This window comes from Trichechus manatus, unplaced genomic scaffold (assembly GCF_000243295.1).
Source record: "Trichechus manatus latirostris isolate Lorelei unplaced genomic scaffold, TriManLat1.0 scaffold00003, whole genome shotgun sequence".
NCBI classification, from domain to species: Eukaryota; Metazoa; Chordata; class Mammalia; order Sirenia; family Trichechidae; genus Trichechus; species Trichechus manatus.
Window position 1 is genome coordinate 17622012 of NW_004443939.1, and position 19157 is coordinate 17641168.

The following is a 19157-nucleotide window of genomic DNA, read 5'->3' on the forward strand; positions in this document are numbered from 1 at the left end:
GGGGTGAAGGGGTTGGAGGCAAGTGGTTTCTTTTTAGGGTGATGAAAATATTCTAAAACTGATGGTGATGTTAGTTGCACAATTCTGTGAATATACTAAAACCCACCAAATTGTACACTTTAAATGTGTGAACTGTATGATATATGAATTGTATCTCAATAAAGTTGCTAAAAAATAAGTAAGTAAAAGATATGAGGGATGAGCGGGTAGGTAAGGTTGTTGAAACTGAAGTAAAAATTTATTCATGCTCTTGATGATTTTAAAAGCAAAAGTGCTCCTTACAAAAGGCCTTTTTGCTAGTCCTCTTTATGCCCTAACAATCAACCTCCCAGGTGAGTTCGGCTCTGGAGTCAAATAAGCTTTCCTGCCCACTTGCTTCTTTGGTTGGTGTGGATTTTTCTATTTCAAATAGGGTACTAGAAATAGCTTTCTTTTTTTTTTTTACCAGTTACCAAAGTTCTAATGATACCAATAAATAAGGCAAAAGGAAAGGGTAAACTTGCTGTAGGACACAAACTTGCTCATGCCATTGTTTCTCATTCTCTAATTCAGGGATCTACATACAATATAAAGTTTTGTTAGAATGGCCACTCTCATTCATTCATATATTGTTTACACCTGCTTATACGCAACAGATGGTATCGCCTGCAAACCTAAAAATATTTACTATCATGCCCTTTAATTAAACGTTGCAGACCCACGCTCTAAGGAGTATGGGTTTCATGTCATATTATCTTGTCTTGAAGGAAGAACCTGTCAGTCATCAATAAAGTTCCTATATATAATTACATTGTATTACTATTATTAAAAATGTTCATAATCTAGTTTACTTAATTCTAGAGTCATTATAGTATTTCAACATAAAGTTAGAAAAAGAGCTTGTAGATTCTGTTATTTCTCTTCCATCTTACCCCAAAATAAAATCCATTCATTCATTTATTTTCATTCACAGATATTATGCTAGGCATAGCACTAAACCAAAACCCATTGCCATCGAGTCAGTTCCAACCCACAGCAACCTATAGGACACAGCAGAACTTCCCTACAGGGTTTCCAAGGCTGTAATCCTTACAGAAGCAGACTGCCACATCGTTCCCCCGTGGAGCCGCTGGTGGGTTCAAACCACCAACCTATTGGTTAGCAGACAAATGCTGGACCACCAGGACTCCTCACCACATGGTAGCCTTCCTGAAAAATATTATTCAAAGTATCCCCCATATCGTAAGAGATGAATTTAACTCAGGAAAGGAGAAGTTGTGATACAAAAGGGCTGACAGTGAACATGGAAACTAGTTAAATATGTCAGAAATAAATCCAATAATCATAACAAATATGGTTATAATCTTTAGAGCAAATTTTCAAAAAAAAACATTTTTTTGCCTCAACTTTTGAAAGGCATTTATTATATAAAGAAATTTCTTAGAAAGAGGTGAAGACTTTTAACCACTGATTAAATTGGTTAAACAGAAATGTGGGTATACAAAAGAAATGAAAGCACTGACTTCCTTTTGCAAAAGAAGAATCAAAAGTATATTTTATTTTTTACTTTAATTGATAAACATGGGTTTGATAAATAGCAGCTTGTGGGTTTGAACTGTCGACCTTTCAGTTCACAGCTGAGTGCTTAACCATTGTGCAACCAGGGATCCTTATCCTGCATTATTTAAGTCTATTTAGAAAAAAAAAAAGTTGTCATCAAGTTGATTCTGACTCATGGCAATTCCATGTGTTTGAGTAGAACTGTATTCCAGTGTTTTCAATGCCTCAAATCTTATGGAAGTAGACTGTCAGGCCTTTCTTCCGAAGTGTCACTGAGTGAATTCAAACCACGAACCTTTCAGGCAGTCATATCGTATATTTGTTTGTTTACTATGTCTCCTTGCCATTAGAATATAAGCTCCATGAGAGCAGGGACTTGGTCCATTTTGTTCACTGCTATAACTCAACACCTAAAACAGTGTCTATCACATATTAGGAGCTTAGTAAATATCTATTAAACAAATGAATGAATGAACAAAACAAAACAAAACTGTATAGTACCTGGAGAACGGCGTCAAAATTTGTTTTTACTCCCAAGAAAGCATTTCACCCAAGGACAATGCAGGTTTCCACATGATACCCTATGAGAGCCAGCCAAAAGACATATAAGAGGATATGCACCACTTCATGGATGGTTTTACAGTATTCAGTGCCCTGCTGAATAAGAGAGAACAGGCTATTAACAAGTCTGAAATATATCTACAGCCAAGAATCCAAACGCATTGAACTGAGCAATATCACTAGCAGACTAAAAGTGACTCATAGGAAAGTCAGCTAAACCTAACCCTTTAGTAGACAGAGATAGTATGAACTCAAGCATCAGATAAAACCTTAATAGAAATCCTATCTAAACCTCAAAAACAAGCAAGGCTTCTGTTAGAACATACTTAATATGAAAGGTGAGAGCAAAATACTGATATTGTTATTATTATTGTATCATCCTTCGTGTTTAATAAAATATTTTCAAGTTCATTTTACCATTTGAGAGACCATAAGGTCCCAAGAGGTAGATATTAGTATAATCTACTTATTTCAGACTCATCTGTCAGTTTGTCGTACTGTGGTGGTCTTGCATGTTGCTGTGATGCTGGAAGCTATGCCACCAGTATTTCAAATACCAGCAGGGTCACCCATGGTGGACGGGTTTCAGTGGAGCTGCCAGACTAAGACTAGGAAGAAGGACATGGCAATCTACTTCTGAAAAAACTGGACAGTGAAAACCTTATGAACAGCAGTAGAACACTACCTGATACAGTACCAGAAAACGAGCCCTTCAGGTTGGAAGGCACTCAAAATACAACTAGGGAAGAGCTGCCCCTTCGGAGTAGAGTTGACCTTAATGACATGGATGGAGTCCAGTTTTCAGGACCTTCATTTGCTGATGTGGCACAACTCAAAATGAGAAGAAACAGCTACAAACATCCATTAATAATCAGAACGTGGAATGTACGAAGTATGAATCCAGGAAAATTGGAAGTCATCGAAAATGAAATGGAATGAATAAAGATCGAGATCCTAGGCATTAGTGAGCTGAAATGGACTGGTATTGGCCATTCTGAATCAGACAATCATGTGGTCTATTATGCTGGGAATGACAAATCTAAGAGTTATGGCATCACATTCAACACCAAAAAAAGAACATTTCAAGATCTATCCTGAAGTACAGTGACGTCAATGATAGGATAATATCCATACACCTACAAGGATGACCAATTAATGCAACTATTATTCAAATTTATGCACCAACTGCTAATGTGAAAAATGAAGAAATTGAAGATTTTTACCAACTTCTGCAGTCTGACATTGATCAAACATGCAATCAAGATGCACTGATAATTACTGGTGACTGAATGCAAAAGTTGGAAACAAAGAAGAAGGATCAGTAGTTGGAAAATATGGCCCTGGTGATAGAAATGATGCTGGAGATCACGTGACAGAATTTCGGAAGACCAACGACTTATTCACTGCAAATACCCTTTTTCAACAATGTAAATGGGGACTATACACGTGGACCTCACCGGATGGAATACACAGGAATCAAATCGACTACTTCTGCGGAAAGAGACGACGTGAAGCTCAATATCATCATTCAGAACAAGGCCAGGGGCCAACTGCAGAACAGACCTCTAATTGCTCATATGCAAGTTCAACTGAAGCAAAACAAACTTAAAACAAGTCCACAAGAGCCAAAATATGACCTGAGTATATCCTTGCTGAATTTAGAGACCATCTCAAGGCAGCCTCGATGCACTGAACACTAATGATCAAAGCGTTGTGGGATGACATGAAGGACATCATACATGAAGAAAGTAAAAGGTTCTTAAAAAGACAGGAAGGATAACTCCGAGGTTCACTGTTCAGCCTGGGAGTGGATAGCCCCGTAAAACCAAATGAGACTAATGAGGTACAGGAGTCCAGTGACAAGGGCCAGAAAGCAGAAGGGGACAAGGAAGCTGGTGATAGGGAACCCAAGGTTGAGTAAGGATTTTGTTGAAGTGTTGTGAGATTGTTAACCATTGTCATAGGGCAACATGTGTAGGAACTGTTAAATGAGAAACTATTTTATTCTGTAAGCCTTCATCTTAAGTGAGAATAACAGCACAACTGGAAGAACGTAGTCAATGTCACTGAACGGTGCATGTAGAAATTTTTGAAATGGTGTATCTTTGGCTATGTGTATTTTCACCAAAAAAAAAAAGGTTTTGAGAAGTTAAAGGGTTGATATGTTGTGGGGTTGTTAACCAATGTCATAAAACAACATGTGTACTACTGTTTCATGAGAAACTGTTTGTTCTGTAAGCCTTCACCTGAAGTACAATTTTAAAAAAAAAAAAAAAAAAGACAGGAAGGAAAGAAAAGGCCAAAATGGATGTCAGAAGAGACTCTGAAACTTGCTCTTGAATGCAGAGTAGCTAAAGTGAATGGAAGAAATGATGAAGTAAAAGAGCTGAATAGAAGATTTCAAAGGCTGCATTGAGTAGACAACGTAAAGTATTATAATTAAATGTGCAAAGACCTGAAGTTAGAAAACCAAAAGGGAAGAACACGCTTAGCATGTCTCAAGCTGAAAGAACTGAAGAAAAAATTCAAGCCTCCAGTTGCAATACTGGAGGACTCTACGGGCAAAATAATGAATGATGCAGGAAATATCAAAAGAAGATGAAAGGAATGCAGAGTCACAGTACAAAAAAGAATTGGTCAACATTCAACCATTTCAGGAGGTAGCATATGATCAAGAACCAGTGGTACTGAAGGAAGAAGTCCAAGCTGCACTGAAGACACTGGCCAAAAACAAGGCTACAACTAAATACCAATAAAGATGTTTCAATAAACAGATACAACGCTGGAAGCGCTCATTCATCTATGTAAAGAAATTTGGAAGACATCTACCTGGCTAACCAACTGGAAGAGATTCATGTGTGTATCCATTCCAAAGAAAGATGATCCAACAGAATGCAGAAACTATCGAACAATACCCTTAATATAACACACAAATAAAACGTTGCTGAAGATAATTCAAAAACAGTTAGAGCAGTACATCAACAGGGAACTGCCAGAAACTCAAGCTGGATTCAGAAGAGGACACGGAACAAGGGCTATCATTGCTGATGTCAGATGGCTCTTACCTGAAAGCAGAGAATACCAGGAAGATATTTACCTGTGTCTTATTGATTATGCAAAGGCATTTGACTGTGTAGAACATAACAAATTATGGGTAACACTGCGAAGAATCAGAATTTCTGAACACTTAATTGTGCTCATGAGGAACCTGCGCATAGATCAAGAGGGAGTTGTTCGAACAGAACAAGGGGATACTGTGTGGTTTAAAGTCAGGGTTGTATCCTCTCACCATACTTATTCAATCCGTATGCTAAGCAAACAATCCAAGAAGCTGAACTATGTGAAGAAGAATGTGGCATCAGGATTGGAGGGAGACTCATTAACAACCTGCAATATGCAGATGACACAACCTTGCTTGCTGAAAGCAGAAAGGACTTGAAGCACTTACTGATGAAGATCAAAGACTACAGCCTTCAGTATGGGTCACACCTGAACATACAGAAAACAAAAATCCTCACAACTGGACCAATAAGCAATAGCATGATAAACGGAAAAAATATTAAAGTTGTCAAGGATTTCATTTTACTTGGATCCAAAATCAACGCCCACAGAAGTAGCAGTCAAGAAATCAAATGACACATTGCATTGCGCAAACTTGCTGCAAAAGACCTCTCTAAAGTGTTAAAAATAAAGTTGTCACTTCGAGGACTATGGTGTGCCTGACCCAAGCTATGATGTTTTCAATTGCCTCGTATGCACACAAAAGTTGGACAGTGAATAAGGAAAACCTAAGAAGAACTGATGCCTTTGAATTACGGTGTTGGCGAAGAATATCAAACATACCATGGACTAGCAGAACTAACAAATCTGTCTTGGAAGAAGTACAGTCAGAATGCTCCTTAGAAGTGAGGATAGCGAGACTTTGTCTCACATACTTTGGACATGTCATCAGGAGGGAGTAGTACCTGAACAAGGACCTCATGCTTGGTAAAGTAGAGGGTCAGGGAGAAAGAGAAAGACCTTCAAGAGGATAGACTGACACAGTGCTGCAACAATGGGATCAAACATAGCAACAACTGTGAGGATGAGGCTGGACCATGCAGTAAATCGTTCTGTTGTACACAAGGTCGCTATGAGACAGAACCTACTCAACGGCACCTAAGAACAACAACACTCATTTCACAAGTAAATACTATAATATCATAATAAATCCATTTGTAGAGAAGCATGGTGTCAAATTCAGATCTCATTACAAATACAGAAATGGCATTTTAGTTTTGCAGATGACCTTTGGGATTGCAACAAGAATAACAGGCTCAACAGATGAAAATCAACAGTTAAACTTCACATATCCTGATAAATAAAACCAGTCATAATCCTCAAAGAGTTAGAAAAATGACCTTTTTCTATTTTCCTACCACCATTTTACATACTTTAGTCTTGCTTTAAAACTGATCTCCCACCAAAAACAAAAACTGATCTTCCATCTCTCCCCTATCTGTTCGTCTTATGAATAGGAACGTTTGTCTGGCCAGCTCCCACCCCAGTTTTCAACTGCGCTTATTTTCTATGACCCAAAGCATCTTGACAACCACATTGTACTTTGTATTAATGTGGAGTGCCTGTGACTTCATAATGATATTAACTTGGGGCAGGCCATATTGCCTAGAACTCAATTCTCAAGTGAGTCCTTCAGAATTATATTGCCTGAGGATGCCCAGGACCTACCATCATCAGTAACAACCCTTTTCTGCTGTCTTCCTGCCAAAGTGGGAAGGTCAGAATTTCTACTCCAATTTTAGCTCACTGCAGGAAAGGGGAGAAGAGGAACCCCTCTTCTTATGAGGCAGTTCTGCAAATGTGTTTACATTTCAATATTGTAATAGCAGGTCAAGTTCTATAGTGCTAACGACTACACAGCCACTTAACTGAAGGACAGTCCTACTCTGTTGGAGATACACATGGAGGAAAAAAGAAGAGAAAGAAGGAAGATCACATTCACATAGTCATGAAGATCAACTGAATCAACCCTGGTAGACCAATGGAGTGAGATACCTTCTATCGCCAGATCACCTCGTAAAGGTGCATAATACATGTTAATGGATTATCTTGGTCCTCTAGATACCACTTATTTCCCAAGGAAAACTGAAGTCAGCCTTTCAAAAACAAAGTTCTGAAAGATGACAAAATATGAAGAAAACAAATATAAAACTACTAATGCTCTTCCAAAGTTTAACCATCATTTTAACTCTCTCCTGGCTAAAACTCTTCAGTGGAAGCTTAATTAAAAATTGTTTTTCCTATGCAGAGTTTAGCTTTATATCTGTCTCTTCTCAAACAGAACTATTATGTAACAATTATGTATTATCTATTCCTTGTAACAATTATCATGAAGATTTTAGTGACAAAACAGTAAGTAGAGAAAATAATATCAAAAGTTAAAAGATGTATACTGAATAAGTCAAAATAAATATACCATATGGTCGCCAAACAGATTAATCTATTTCCTCAATTATTAGATGTATATTTTCAATCTGTTTGAAATTAAGACATCTTAAAATCTCTATCTGAAGAAATCTGCCAGCCACCAGGCACAGATGTTACAAATATTAACCATTTCATGTCACTTCATTGAGTCATCTGCATTGGCAGGAATACTCTCCATTGAATTTAACTTAAATTTGAAATCTCTAATCATTTTAAGAAATAGCTTCAAGAAGTTTCAGTAAAAATGAAAAAGTAACTACATATGCAGAAGATGGCTTGTTACATGCCAGGCAATGTAATCAAAGGCAGCAGAAACTGCCAAATCTTTCAGAATAGATCAGAAATTTTTCACATCTAAGAAAGACTGGTTTGAGCAATTCATACATCAAGAAGGAGTATCATCACTCCAGCACCTAAAAGCTTCTAACTAATGTCCAAAAGATGCTACTTAACCTCTAAGGATATTTAACTCAATTAAGGAAAAAAACAAATTACAAGACTAAAAAATAGAAAGTGCAGTAAAAACCAACAGTGTGTTTTATATGCTTCATAACCATACTCAATCCTAAAGTAAAAATAATTAGTACCAATTATTAAAAAATGGCATGTCATCATGATGCCTAACCACCAACAGCAAACTGATTCATAAAAAAACTTTTATATTATGAATATGAAAAAAAGGTTTATACTCAAACTTCAATTACTAAACTACAGGGGAAAAAAAGGTACATAACTAAAGATGTATTAAAGATACAAAGCTTAATAAACCTGTGTGCATTTTATGTAATATTCCCTTTTCACCATCTTTGAAGAGAATTGGTTATTAAATAAACAATGAATCACAATCATTTGGTATACGTGAACATAGTAAATCCATGTTATAGCAGGCTGTTAACGTATTTAAATTACATTTCGGGAGGTGTGTTTGCACCCAGGATACAACACTTCTCAAAATAACTGATGACTGAAAAAAAGAAATTCCTACTCATGAAAGAAAAAGCCCTATCCTTGCTCCTATTCAACTGAAATCAGTAATTTGCAAACACATACACAGATTTTTCAAGTCACAGATCACTGAAAACTGAAAGAGCTAGTGAACAGTGAATTTAATAGTAGCCAGATTAGGATTCAATAAACTCTCAAGGTAGGTGAAACGAAAGATTAAAATTCAACAAGATAAAATTTACTAAATGTAAAGTCCTATTTTGAAAAATAGTTTACAATAGGTTAAAAAATAAATGCAAAAAGGGATAGAATGGAAAGACAATCTATCATTTGAAAAAAAAATATGAAAACATTAGCATTCTCTTGTACTGTTTTACTAAACATGTGCTACTTTACATAAATGAATATAGTGTCCTTGTTGTCTTTGCTTATGAAGCTACTGTACAGCTTGAGCCCTAAGGTTAGTTCTGGACACATCCAACAAAGCAAAGAATTGACAAACTAAGAATTTTACTGAAAGGAGATTAAGATTTTCATACTATTTATTTAACACACTATATAGTACTTACTACGCTCTCCAAAACATTCTAAGCCCTTTATAAACCATGTCATATGAAGAATGGATACGGAAGTTAGAAATGTTTAATTTGGAGATAAGCAGAACATGCTAGCTGTTGTAAAATATCTAAGGGACTATTATGTGGACTAGGTAGCCCACTTATTCATGCCATTACATAAAACAGAAATAGAACAAAAAAGAGTGTGAGATTCAGGGTCTACAGAAAATGGATAGCTGTTCAATGACAGAATCTCTCTACAAGGCTAATGTAAGGACTAATAAGAAAATACATATAAAAGAACCTTGTTTTCTGTAAATCATCATATATACAACATTAGAATTGACCTCCTCGCAATAAAGTAGTTCCTCATCAGTAGAAATATTCACGAAGAGGCTGATCATGGGCTTTGGAGTCCTAGCCATTATTCAAGTCCTAGTTTGGCCACTTATACTAAATATACAACTTTAGCAAAGTTTACTTGTCTCTGGGGTTTACTTTCTTTGTCTTTAATGAAGATGACTAAAAACCACCTGCTTTGCAGGGCTGTTGCAAGCATTAAATGGGATAATGTATATAAACACTTAGCATAATGCAACACATTCAATAAATTATATCTATAATGATACCTCACGGGAGAAGGAGGTAGCAGTCTGCTTCTGTAAAGATCACAGCGTTGGAAACCCTATGGGGCAGTTCTAGTCTGTCCTTTAGAGTCACTATGAGTCAGAATTGACTTGAGGGCAATGAGTTTTGTTTTGTTTTTTTTGTTTAGGTATAATGACACATCATCATGCTATAGAAAGAATTTCTACAGTGAATATAAAACTATGTGATATGATGTGGTATGATTACATGGCTGTTATGTACCTGTATGAGTGTATGATTCTGCTATGAACCTAGCAAGTTACAACAATCCAAATATAATATGTAACCTGCTTTCGTTTGGGTGATTTAAAAACGTGTGTCTTTTGTAATTTGAAAGGAAAAATATCCTAAAAAATCTAAATAACGCATCCAAGTTAGTAAAATATCAGGAGTAAAAGTAATGTTATGGGGAAAATATGAAGCTATGGGGGAAAAAAACAAACCAAACCCACTGCTGTCGAGTTGAGTCTCATAGAGACCCTACAGTACAGAGTAGAACTGCCCCACAGGGTTTCCAAGGATGTAAATCTTTATGGAAGCAGACTGCCACATCTTTCTCCCACAAGCAGCTGGTATGTTCGAACCACTGACCTTTTGGTTAACAGTCGACTGGTTTAACCACTGCGCCACCAGGGCACCTATAGGGGGAAAAACCAAAAAAACCAAACCCATTGCCATCCAATCCAGTCGATTCCGACTCACAGCAATTCTACAGGACAGAGGAGAACTGCCCCATAGGGTTTCCAAGGAGCTGGCTGATGAATTGGAAATGCTGACCTTTTTGGTTAGCAACCAAGCTCTTAACCACTGCGCCACCAGGGCTCCTATAGGAGAAAAGAGGAGACTAAAGAAGCAGCACATGCAATGGAAACTATTCTTCACAGGAGACTTCGCTGTAGGAGAGGAGAATATATACTGAGGGGGAAAACCCAATTACACTTTCCACATGTATGTGAACCACTGGCTACATTCATGAGAAATATCAGCAATATAAGGGCAGCTAAAGACAACGTATACATTTGGTACATCAAAGTCATTTAAACAAGTGAATTTCAGAGAACTGAAAACATTTAAGATTCTAATTACATTGAACAGAAATTCTTCTTTAACACATGTATTCCATGGATTAACAAACATGGAAAGCCCTTTAATCCTGCAATTCAGCACCCTCTGCAATCAGCCAAGAAAATCAGTTCTAACCTACTTTCCCATTAGTACTTTGTCAGTCATATTCACTCATCTCATCTTTTAAAGGGAGTTACTCTCAAAAGGAGCATTCTGACTGTTTTCAGGGATATTTCAAGGTAATATAACTCTACATTTTAAAAGCAATGGCCATAAAATAAAATATATAGCTACTATGCAGACAAAATGGAAAAACTTCCTAATAACTGACTAATAACTGGAGGCTACAACACACGTCCCATTGACGACTGCTTCTCAAAGGTTAGAATATAATTACCATCAATAAATGTTATTCTTATTATGACAAAAGTAGATGCTGAAACAAATTAAAAGTAGATGAAAAATTGTGTGGAGCTTTGAGGAACTTTGGAGGGAATAACAATAAATGGCAGGTATTACAATTATTACAATATTGTAAATTCAGAAAACAGGAGTAGTTGTTAAATAATTATATAACCGATAAGAACCTTACTCAATTTATAAATTTCAATTTCCGTCCTAATTTTGTATATGAAGAACCTAGAATCCAAGGGAATTAAGGGAGCTTATTCCACAGGCAAGTATTTCAATCAATGTTTTTACATCATTTTGAACACAGAGTTTTAAATGAATGTATACAATAATTATGTTAGAAAGCACAGCTATCAACAATATCTGTCAACTACTCAGTTTAACATGGCCTATTAAATATTGAAAATAAGTTGTATATTCAAATTAATTTTCATTAATTAATCAGTTTACTGTTTCTTAAAAGCCAACCTGATCAGGTTATTAGAATCAGAGAAAAAAATCAGCTGATAAGATAACGCAAAAAAGCAAAAAGTAGAAACATAGTCCTTCAATAGCAAATGATACTATACTTTATCATACAGATTATGAAGTTACTATCTATAGTCATAGTCATCAAGACATTACTACTAGCAATTAACTACCCAAAACCAGCAAAAACTCAAAACTCTACTTCAACAAAAATTTAGCTACTCAGAAATCACTTTAGTTGTCCTAGATATCAAACGCCAACAAACTTCTACTGTGCGTCTTTCAGAAATCGAAGCATCCTATAATTCACCTTAAATGAAAATTGTAGGCACTTTGTATCAACCTAAGTTTCCTGCAAGCAAAGAAACAGACAACCTGATGGCAGGTAGAATTCACAACCAGTTGCAGTCATGTTGGGATCTGAGCCTGAGCAATGAAGGAAAGAGGGCAATGTATGCACTCAAAATTAAAGATCCCTGGGTGGGAGGAGGGACATGAAGATAAACAGTTCAATAGACAAAGGAAGAAAGCTAAGTTGGATAAGAAAACCAAAAAAAAAAAAAAAAAAAACCCAAACCCACTGCCCTCAAGTCGACTCCGACTATAGCGACCCAAGAGGACAGAGTAGAACTGCCTCGTAGGGTTTCCAAGGAGCGCCTGGTTGATTCGAACCGCTGACCGCAGCCATAGCTCTTAATCCCTATGCCACCAGGGTTTCCATGGTTGGATAAGAGGTAAACTAAAATTTCCTACAGTAGAGAATTAGCACATTGAAGGCCTGTCTCAAAGATATAAACAAAACAGCTGCTCACAGGAAACTTTCAAGTGGACAAGAAGAAAAACATTTCTTTGCACCCACAGCAATCAACCCCCCCAACCACTACCATGCTATTATTGTATCGGTCAAGATCCGGCATTTGGCCCGGATCACGGACAAAGTGAAGGAAAGAAGGGTCTGTTGGAGGGGAACCTAGGATACCAGAGGCCTGGGTGAGCACACACTAGGCTGGAGGAAGGAGAAGTGGAGAGGGGCGAGCTCCTCACCGTGATTATCTTTCTGCCCGATATTGTGAGTCCGAATGAGAGAGGACAACCTCCTCACATCCCCCTTGAAGACGCACTCGTGCACTGGGTAGTGTGCGGGACAACCACCTCCATCTGCGACGACAGCAATGGAATTGGTGCCCGTTAGAGCAGCCGGAGACTGGGAGGTGGTAGTCAAGGAGGAATTGTGCAGCGGCAAAGCCGGGGCGCCGGGGGGATTGGAAGAGGCCGGAACGGCCTTCAACTGTAGCCGGTGGTGATGGTTACTGAAGATCTTATGACAGGCTTTACCGCCCTTGCCGCTGCCGCCTGTGCCAATCCTGCCTCCCGTAAAGGTGCCGCCGAGGGCAGCCGCCGCTTCCTCATCCCCGGCCTCAAGTAGGTCCCCCTCCTCTTCTTTGCTGGGCTTGTGGTCCCTCCGCAATGAGCGGATTTTCTCCCCGGTCATCGCCTCCGCCAGGGGCCGGGGGAGTATCCGGGAGGCTCGCCGCCGGAGACCAAGCTGGCGCTACGGCGGCACAAGACGATTAGAGCGGCGGCCAGGAGCCTCCAGCGCAGCATGAACTCCCAGAGCGTCCCCTAGCCCGGGACAAACGCATCTCCCAGAGGAAGAAGAGCCGGCTCTCGCCTAGGCACGAAGGGACGCGCGCTCGCTGGGTGGAGCTAGAGCTTCAAGTGCCCCCGACACCAGGATACTAGTCCCTGCCGCCGCCGCCACCACTACTGCCTCATACCGAAAAACAGGCCACGGCCATCTTCTCCTCGCTCCTCTCGCGAGAGTTCCGGGGTCGGTGGGGGCGGGAGGGTGGTACGGAAACACCGCGATAACTGAGCTGCCGGGCTCCCCACTCTCGCTCCTTCTAGTCCCAGATAGCAACTGACTGCCGGCCCGTCGTAGGCTGTGAGCTTCCGCCCCGAACTGGAGTCTCCATTCTAGAAGACAGTTTTAAGTACGGAGATCCAACCCTCCCGGTGCCTGCGTTTCCGGTAGGCGGTCTGAAAGCTTAGGTTGCGTTGGAGATATTCGGTGCACGTTATAAACAATGATTTAAACCTGGCCTCTGGGCCTCCCAGTGCAGAATGACGCCACTGCATGCAGGATGTGATGTCACTGAAATTCACGGGACACTCATTCAATAAATATTCACTAAGCATCTACTTCGTGCCATACACTGAGCTAGTAGATTTATAAAAACGCCACCCGTTATTTCAAGCAGTCAGTAGAGGAAAAAAGACAGTCAAACAATTGGGTACAGTATTTAACTGCACGACGAATGAAGTGGATGCAGGCAGCTAGGTTGCACCAAAAAAGGAGGGGAAGGGGTAAATTTTAGTGTTGGTATGTCAGAAAAGTCATTATAGAAGAGTTAAGGGGTTGACCTTGGAAAACGATGGGCTGTTAAGCAGACATGGGGAGAAGAGGGCAGTCAAATATTCTCACTGAATGAATCAATTTCGAACGAACGTCAGAGTTAAAGATGTGGGGGAGTATGCGCTCACAGAAGGCAAATAATCGTGTGACTGGAATATCACTGGAGCACTGAATAGCTAACCTCAATCCAGTATTAAATTATAAAGAAACATAAATCTAACATGCATATAGCTTGACAAAGTAATTAAAGCTGCAAGGACTGTGGGAGAGAGGGAGGAGTATTTAGCAAAATGTCTTAAAGATCTTCACCCATTTATTCTTAAGGCCCATTTACTAGATAGCTTCTCTCAAATCTCTTCTTTCTTCAAACTTTATCTCCCTCCGCAAAAAGAAAAAAAAAAAAAAATCTGTGGGAACTGCCTTCTCTTCATCCTGTCTTGTCACTCAGGTTTTCACCTCCCATCTTCTTCCCAATCTATTCAATCTTTTGGTCTTTCTTCCTTTCATACTTTCTCGATCTTTTTCTTTTGGGTGGATGGGCAAGGGTGAGGGGGCATCCAATCATGTTCCATCAGCACCAAATCAGCACTTTAAATGAACCTTCTCAGAAAGCAGTAGTGATTGAACACATGTATACAACATTTTGTTCTTCCACAATGTGTAATATTCATTGTTAACTCTAACTAAGCCAGGCAGTGTTCTTGGCACTTCTGTGTGCTGTTACCTCCTTGCGATAGGTATTATTTTTATATTCACTTGACAGGGAAAAAAACTTGCCCAATGCCTCAAAGCTGGAATGTGGCAAAGACAAGTCTATCTGATTCCAGGGCTAGAGTGATAGGAACGGACCAGTTCATGCAGGACTTCATATGTCATTTTACGTTTAGACTTTATCCTGTAAAAAATGGATAACCTTCTAGGGTTTTTAAGCAAAAGAATAGTATGATGAGATTGGCCTTTTAGAAAAGTCACTAACTCTGGGTATGTATCAAGGATACAAGGAATTACACTAAGAGACTGCTGCATAATTGAATAAAAATAATCAGTGTATTAATATATGCATACAAAAGTCTGGTAGAATATACATCACGTGGAGTTAACAGTGGTTATCTCTGGAAGATGAAATTGCTAAATCACATTCCCTGCTTTGCTGGAATTCGTTTTTACAAACAGTAAGTATTACATTTTATTAAACAGAAAAAAAATAGGTTAATTTTTAAAAGAAATATGCAGTAATTCACGTAAGAGCTAATGAGCAAATGAACCAAATTAGTAAGAGGAGGGCTGGAAAAGGTTTAAGAGTTAATGAGTTCAATTTTGGTAGCGTGAGTTTCAGATTCTTGTTGCTCATCCAGAGGAAGTTAGATAGTATACATTTTGAGTATTTGGAAATGAACCTTAGGAGACAAACATCTGGGTTGAAGCTAGAGTCAGAAGTTATCATTACACATTAATTGATGTTCCAGAAGTGGTTGACTTTCCTGAAGGAAACATGTAGATTGAGAAACCCTCCCTGGTGGTGTGGTTAAGTGCTATCTATAGCTGCTAACCAAAAGGTTGTCAGTTTGAATCCTCCAGGTTCTCCTTGGAAGCTCTATGGGGCCGTTCTACTTGACTTGATGGCAACAGGTTTGGTTTTTGGTTTTAGTCTAGAACAAAACCTTGAAAATACCAGTATTTAAAGTATGTATAGGAAGACCAGCCAGCATCCTATTATTAAAAAAAAACCTACACCAAATATTCTACCATTATATTTGTAAAATACCTTCTCATGAAATTCAGAATTTAAAGTACCTTGTTAGTGTCTAGAGCCCTGGTGATGCAGTGGTTAAGAGCTTGGCTGCTAACCAAAAGGTTGGCAGTTCGAATCCACCAGCTGCTCCTTGGAAACCCTATAGGGCAGTTCTACTCTGTCCTACAGGGTCGCTGTGAGTCGGAATCAACTTGATGGCAACCGATTTGGTTTTTTATTAGTGTCTACCACCCATGCTACAGCTGCTAACCAAAAGGTTGGCAGTTCGAATCCACCACGCGCTTGTTGGAAGCCCTATGTGGCAGTTCTACTCGGAGTTGGAGTCGACTCCACGGCAACAGGTAATGGGTATACCACCCATGGATGAATTTAGAAACTCCTAAATATGCCCCCAGTAAAATAAAACACCATAGACATAAAGAACAATATCTAGCAAAACATACACCAATTCAACAATTTCTATGAACAATTCAGTGAAATTGATTACATTCTTCAAGTTGTGCAACCATTCTCGGTATCTTTTTCCAAAATATTCCACCACCATTAACATAAACTCACTGCCTCTAAGCTTCTCTGTGTATATTTTCACCAAAATAAATAAATACCAAGGACAAAAAGTAATACCTAGCCCTTACTTCAGAATAGACTCAATGGCAACAGGTAAGCCCTTACTTTTAAGTGCTTACATACAGTTTAATAGGGAACGATGCATAGAAATGTAAGACTGCAATGACTACAATACCAATGTGAAAAATATAAGAAATGAAATGATGTAAGATCCCAATATAGGATATATGAGGAAGTTATTAATTCTATCCAGAAGAAACGGAAGTCAGGTAATGAGGAAATCCTTCTAGAGGAGGTAATATCTGCACTGGGTTTTAAACAACCTATAGCAGTTGGCGGATTGGACAAAAGACATTACAGGTGATAATGATAATAACAACAGTAACAATAGCTGTCATTTATTGGTAGCTTACCATGTGTTGGGCATTGTTCCAAGTACTTTTCAGGAATTATTTGATTTAGTCCTCACAGTTTTATGAGGTATTTATTGTCCCTATTTTATGAATGAGAAAACTGAGACACAGATAAAGGATCATCTGGATAATAAGTAAAGGTACAGACAATGGTATGTATAAATATAGTATGATATTTGAGAATCATCAGAGCACAGTATCTGACAGGAAAAGTGGAGCAAATGAGACTTAGGAAGGCAGGAGCTAGATCACAATGAGCAGCTACAAGAAACTTGTACTGTATATGCTAAGTAATGGAAGTTTGCAACAGATTTCAAATACAGGAGAGACAGAATCCAGCTTCACATCCTACCACATTGCCAAATTCTGTCTTCAGTCTAACCTGTTAGCTGTTGCTTATCCTCTCTCATGCCTCCATGCCTTTGCACATACTGTTCCGTATGTCTAGAACTCATTTCCATTTCATCCACCTAGATAACTCCTTCAGTCTGTCAAGGATCTGTTCAAACTGTATTTCTTCTTAGCACAAGGGTTTTTACTTCGCATAGAATTCAGAGGTCCAAGACATTTCATCTAACTAAACCTCTAAATAAAATTTAGTACCTCCTTCTACTATGAAAATAGGCCACAAACCACAATCGTATTAGCAGTACCTGTGACTTTGCAACCAAAAGAAACCACAGATATTTTCATATCACATTAGAGTTGCTACAGAAAACCCAAAATATTATTTACACTCAAATTATGTTAAGAATTATGCCCACTGCTAGATCTTGTTCTTTAATGTGTTAATAAAGAATCACAAACATTACTAATCACAAATTTGTTTTTTAAATATTCTGATAACTATTTCAATACACTGTTTATTTGTAATACAAAGTATTTTATTTTATGCATTTAAAAACATTGTACTGAAATGCATCCCCAGGCTTCACCATGCTGCCAATAAAGTTGTGGCACCAAAAAGCAGACAAACATACAAAAACAAAATAGTAAACCCCTTTTTAGGAGTCTTTAATGACAGTTACCCCTCCCTCCCCACCACTCCTACCCAACAGCCACCAGGCCAAATGAGGTGTCCTTCCTTCACCCTCTTTCTGATTTCCCGTTATAACTTCTGGACATCTTCCTGATATTCTTCTCTTCCTCCTCAGTTAGCACCTTGAGCTCTCTCAGGCCTGGGACTATGCTTCTGATATATCCCAAATAACAAGCACGCTGCCTTATGGATAGTGAACGCTTAATATTAATAATGAGCAGTTGTTGAATTAATCAATCAATTAGAACATAAAACCCCAAAGAATCTAGAATGTAATAAGACAACTTTAAATTTAGTGATGAGGTGCTAAATGAATTTAAGAACACTAATCTGACGACACTGATGCTATATGCTCTTGGATTCTTACGTGAGGCCCAAGACAAGATATTTATTGAGGATTTTTTTTCACTTGTAAGTAACAGTGCATTTAACTGAAATTGGCTTAAATTAAAGGGATTTATTGACTTACATACTTTGTATATTCCATGTTTCGATTATTAACGGATGTCTATAGCTGTTCCTTCCCACTTTGAGCCATGCCGCATCAGCAAATGAAGATCCTGAAAGCTTGATTCTATACACGTCATTAAGGTCAACTTTGCTTTGAGGAGGCAGCTCTTCCCCAGTCGTATATGAGTGCTTTCTGACCTGAGGGACTCATCTTCCAGCAGTATCTGACAATTTTCTCCTGCTATTTATAAGGTTTTCACTGGCTGTGATGGTTAAGATTGTATGTCAACTTGGCTGGATCATTATTCTCAGTGTTTTAGTAGTTGTATAATGTTGTGATCACCCCCATGATGGAATCTGCTGGCGGAGGTGGGGCCTGTGGCAGCTCACCGCCCTCTCAGCTTCATCTCTCTGCCTTCCGCCAGTTACCTTCTGCGTGCTCACCTTGCCAAGGTTTTTGGCTTGTTCCAGACTCAGCAGCTGCCTCTTGTTGTTTCACCTCCTGTTCGTGGGATTTGAGCTAGCAGCTTACCTGTTGATCTCAGAATTCGTGGATCTTCTCAGCCTGCAAGCAAGAGTCCGGTTCCCCAACCTGCCGACCTTGGGTTCGCCAGCCCCTGCAGCTATGTGAATCAGGAGAAACCTTGCGGTCTTGTCTGCTGATCTTGGAATTCACTGACCTTCACAGCCTGTGAGCGGGAGCCCCTCTCCGACCTGCTGACCATGGGTTCACCAGCTTCTGCAGCTGCATGAACTGGGAGAGACCTCTACCCTGATCTGTGGCCTTGGGACGTTTTAGCCTCTACAATTGCGTGAGCTATTTCCTTAATATAAATGT

At 38.9% G+C, this 19157-nt stretch overlaps 1 protein-coding gene across 4 annotated transcripts in view; it reads right to left on the minus strand.

Moving 5' to 3' along the window:
* The window catches only part of ANKRD13C (ankyrin repeat domain 13C), a 122315-nt gene extending 108824 nt beyond the window's left edge, over window positions 1-13491 (minus strand). For 3 of the 4 annotated variants that reach the window (XR_002824044.1, XM_023731000.1, XM_023731002.1), the window contains exon 1: window positions 12726-13491. Coding sequence is in view for 3 of the 4 variants with exons in the window: in XM_023731000.1 (XP_023586768.1) it covers window positions 12726-13173 (448 nt within the window). In the remaining variant the exon portion in view is untranslated. The remainder of the gene's footprint in view (window positions 1-12725) is intronic. The other variant, XM_004369051.2, reaches the window with a different exon arrangement.
* Window positions 13492-19157: the final 5666 nt, after the last annotated feature.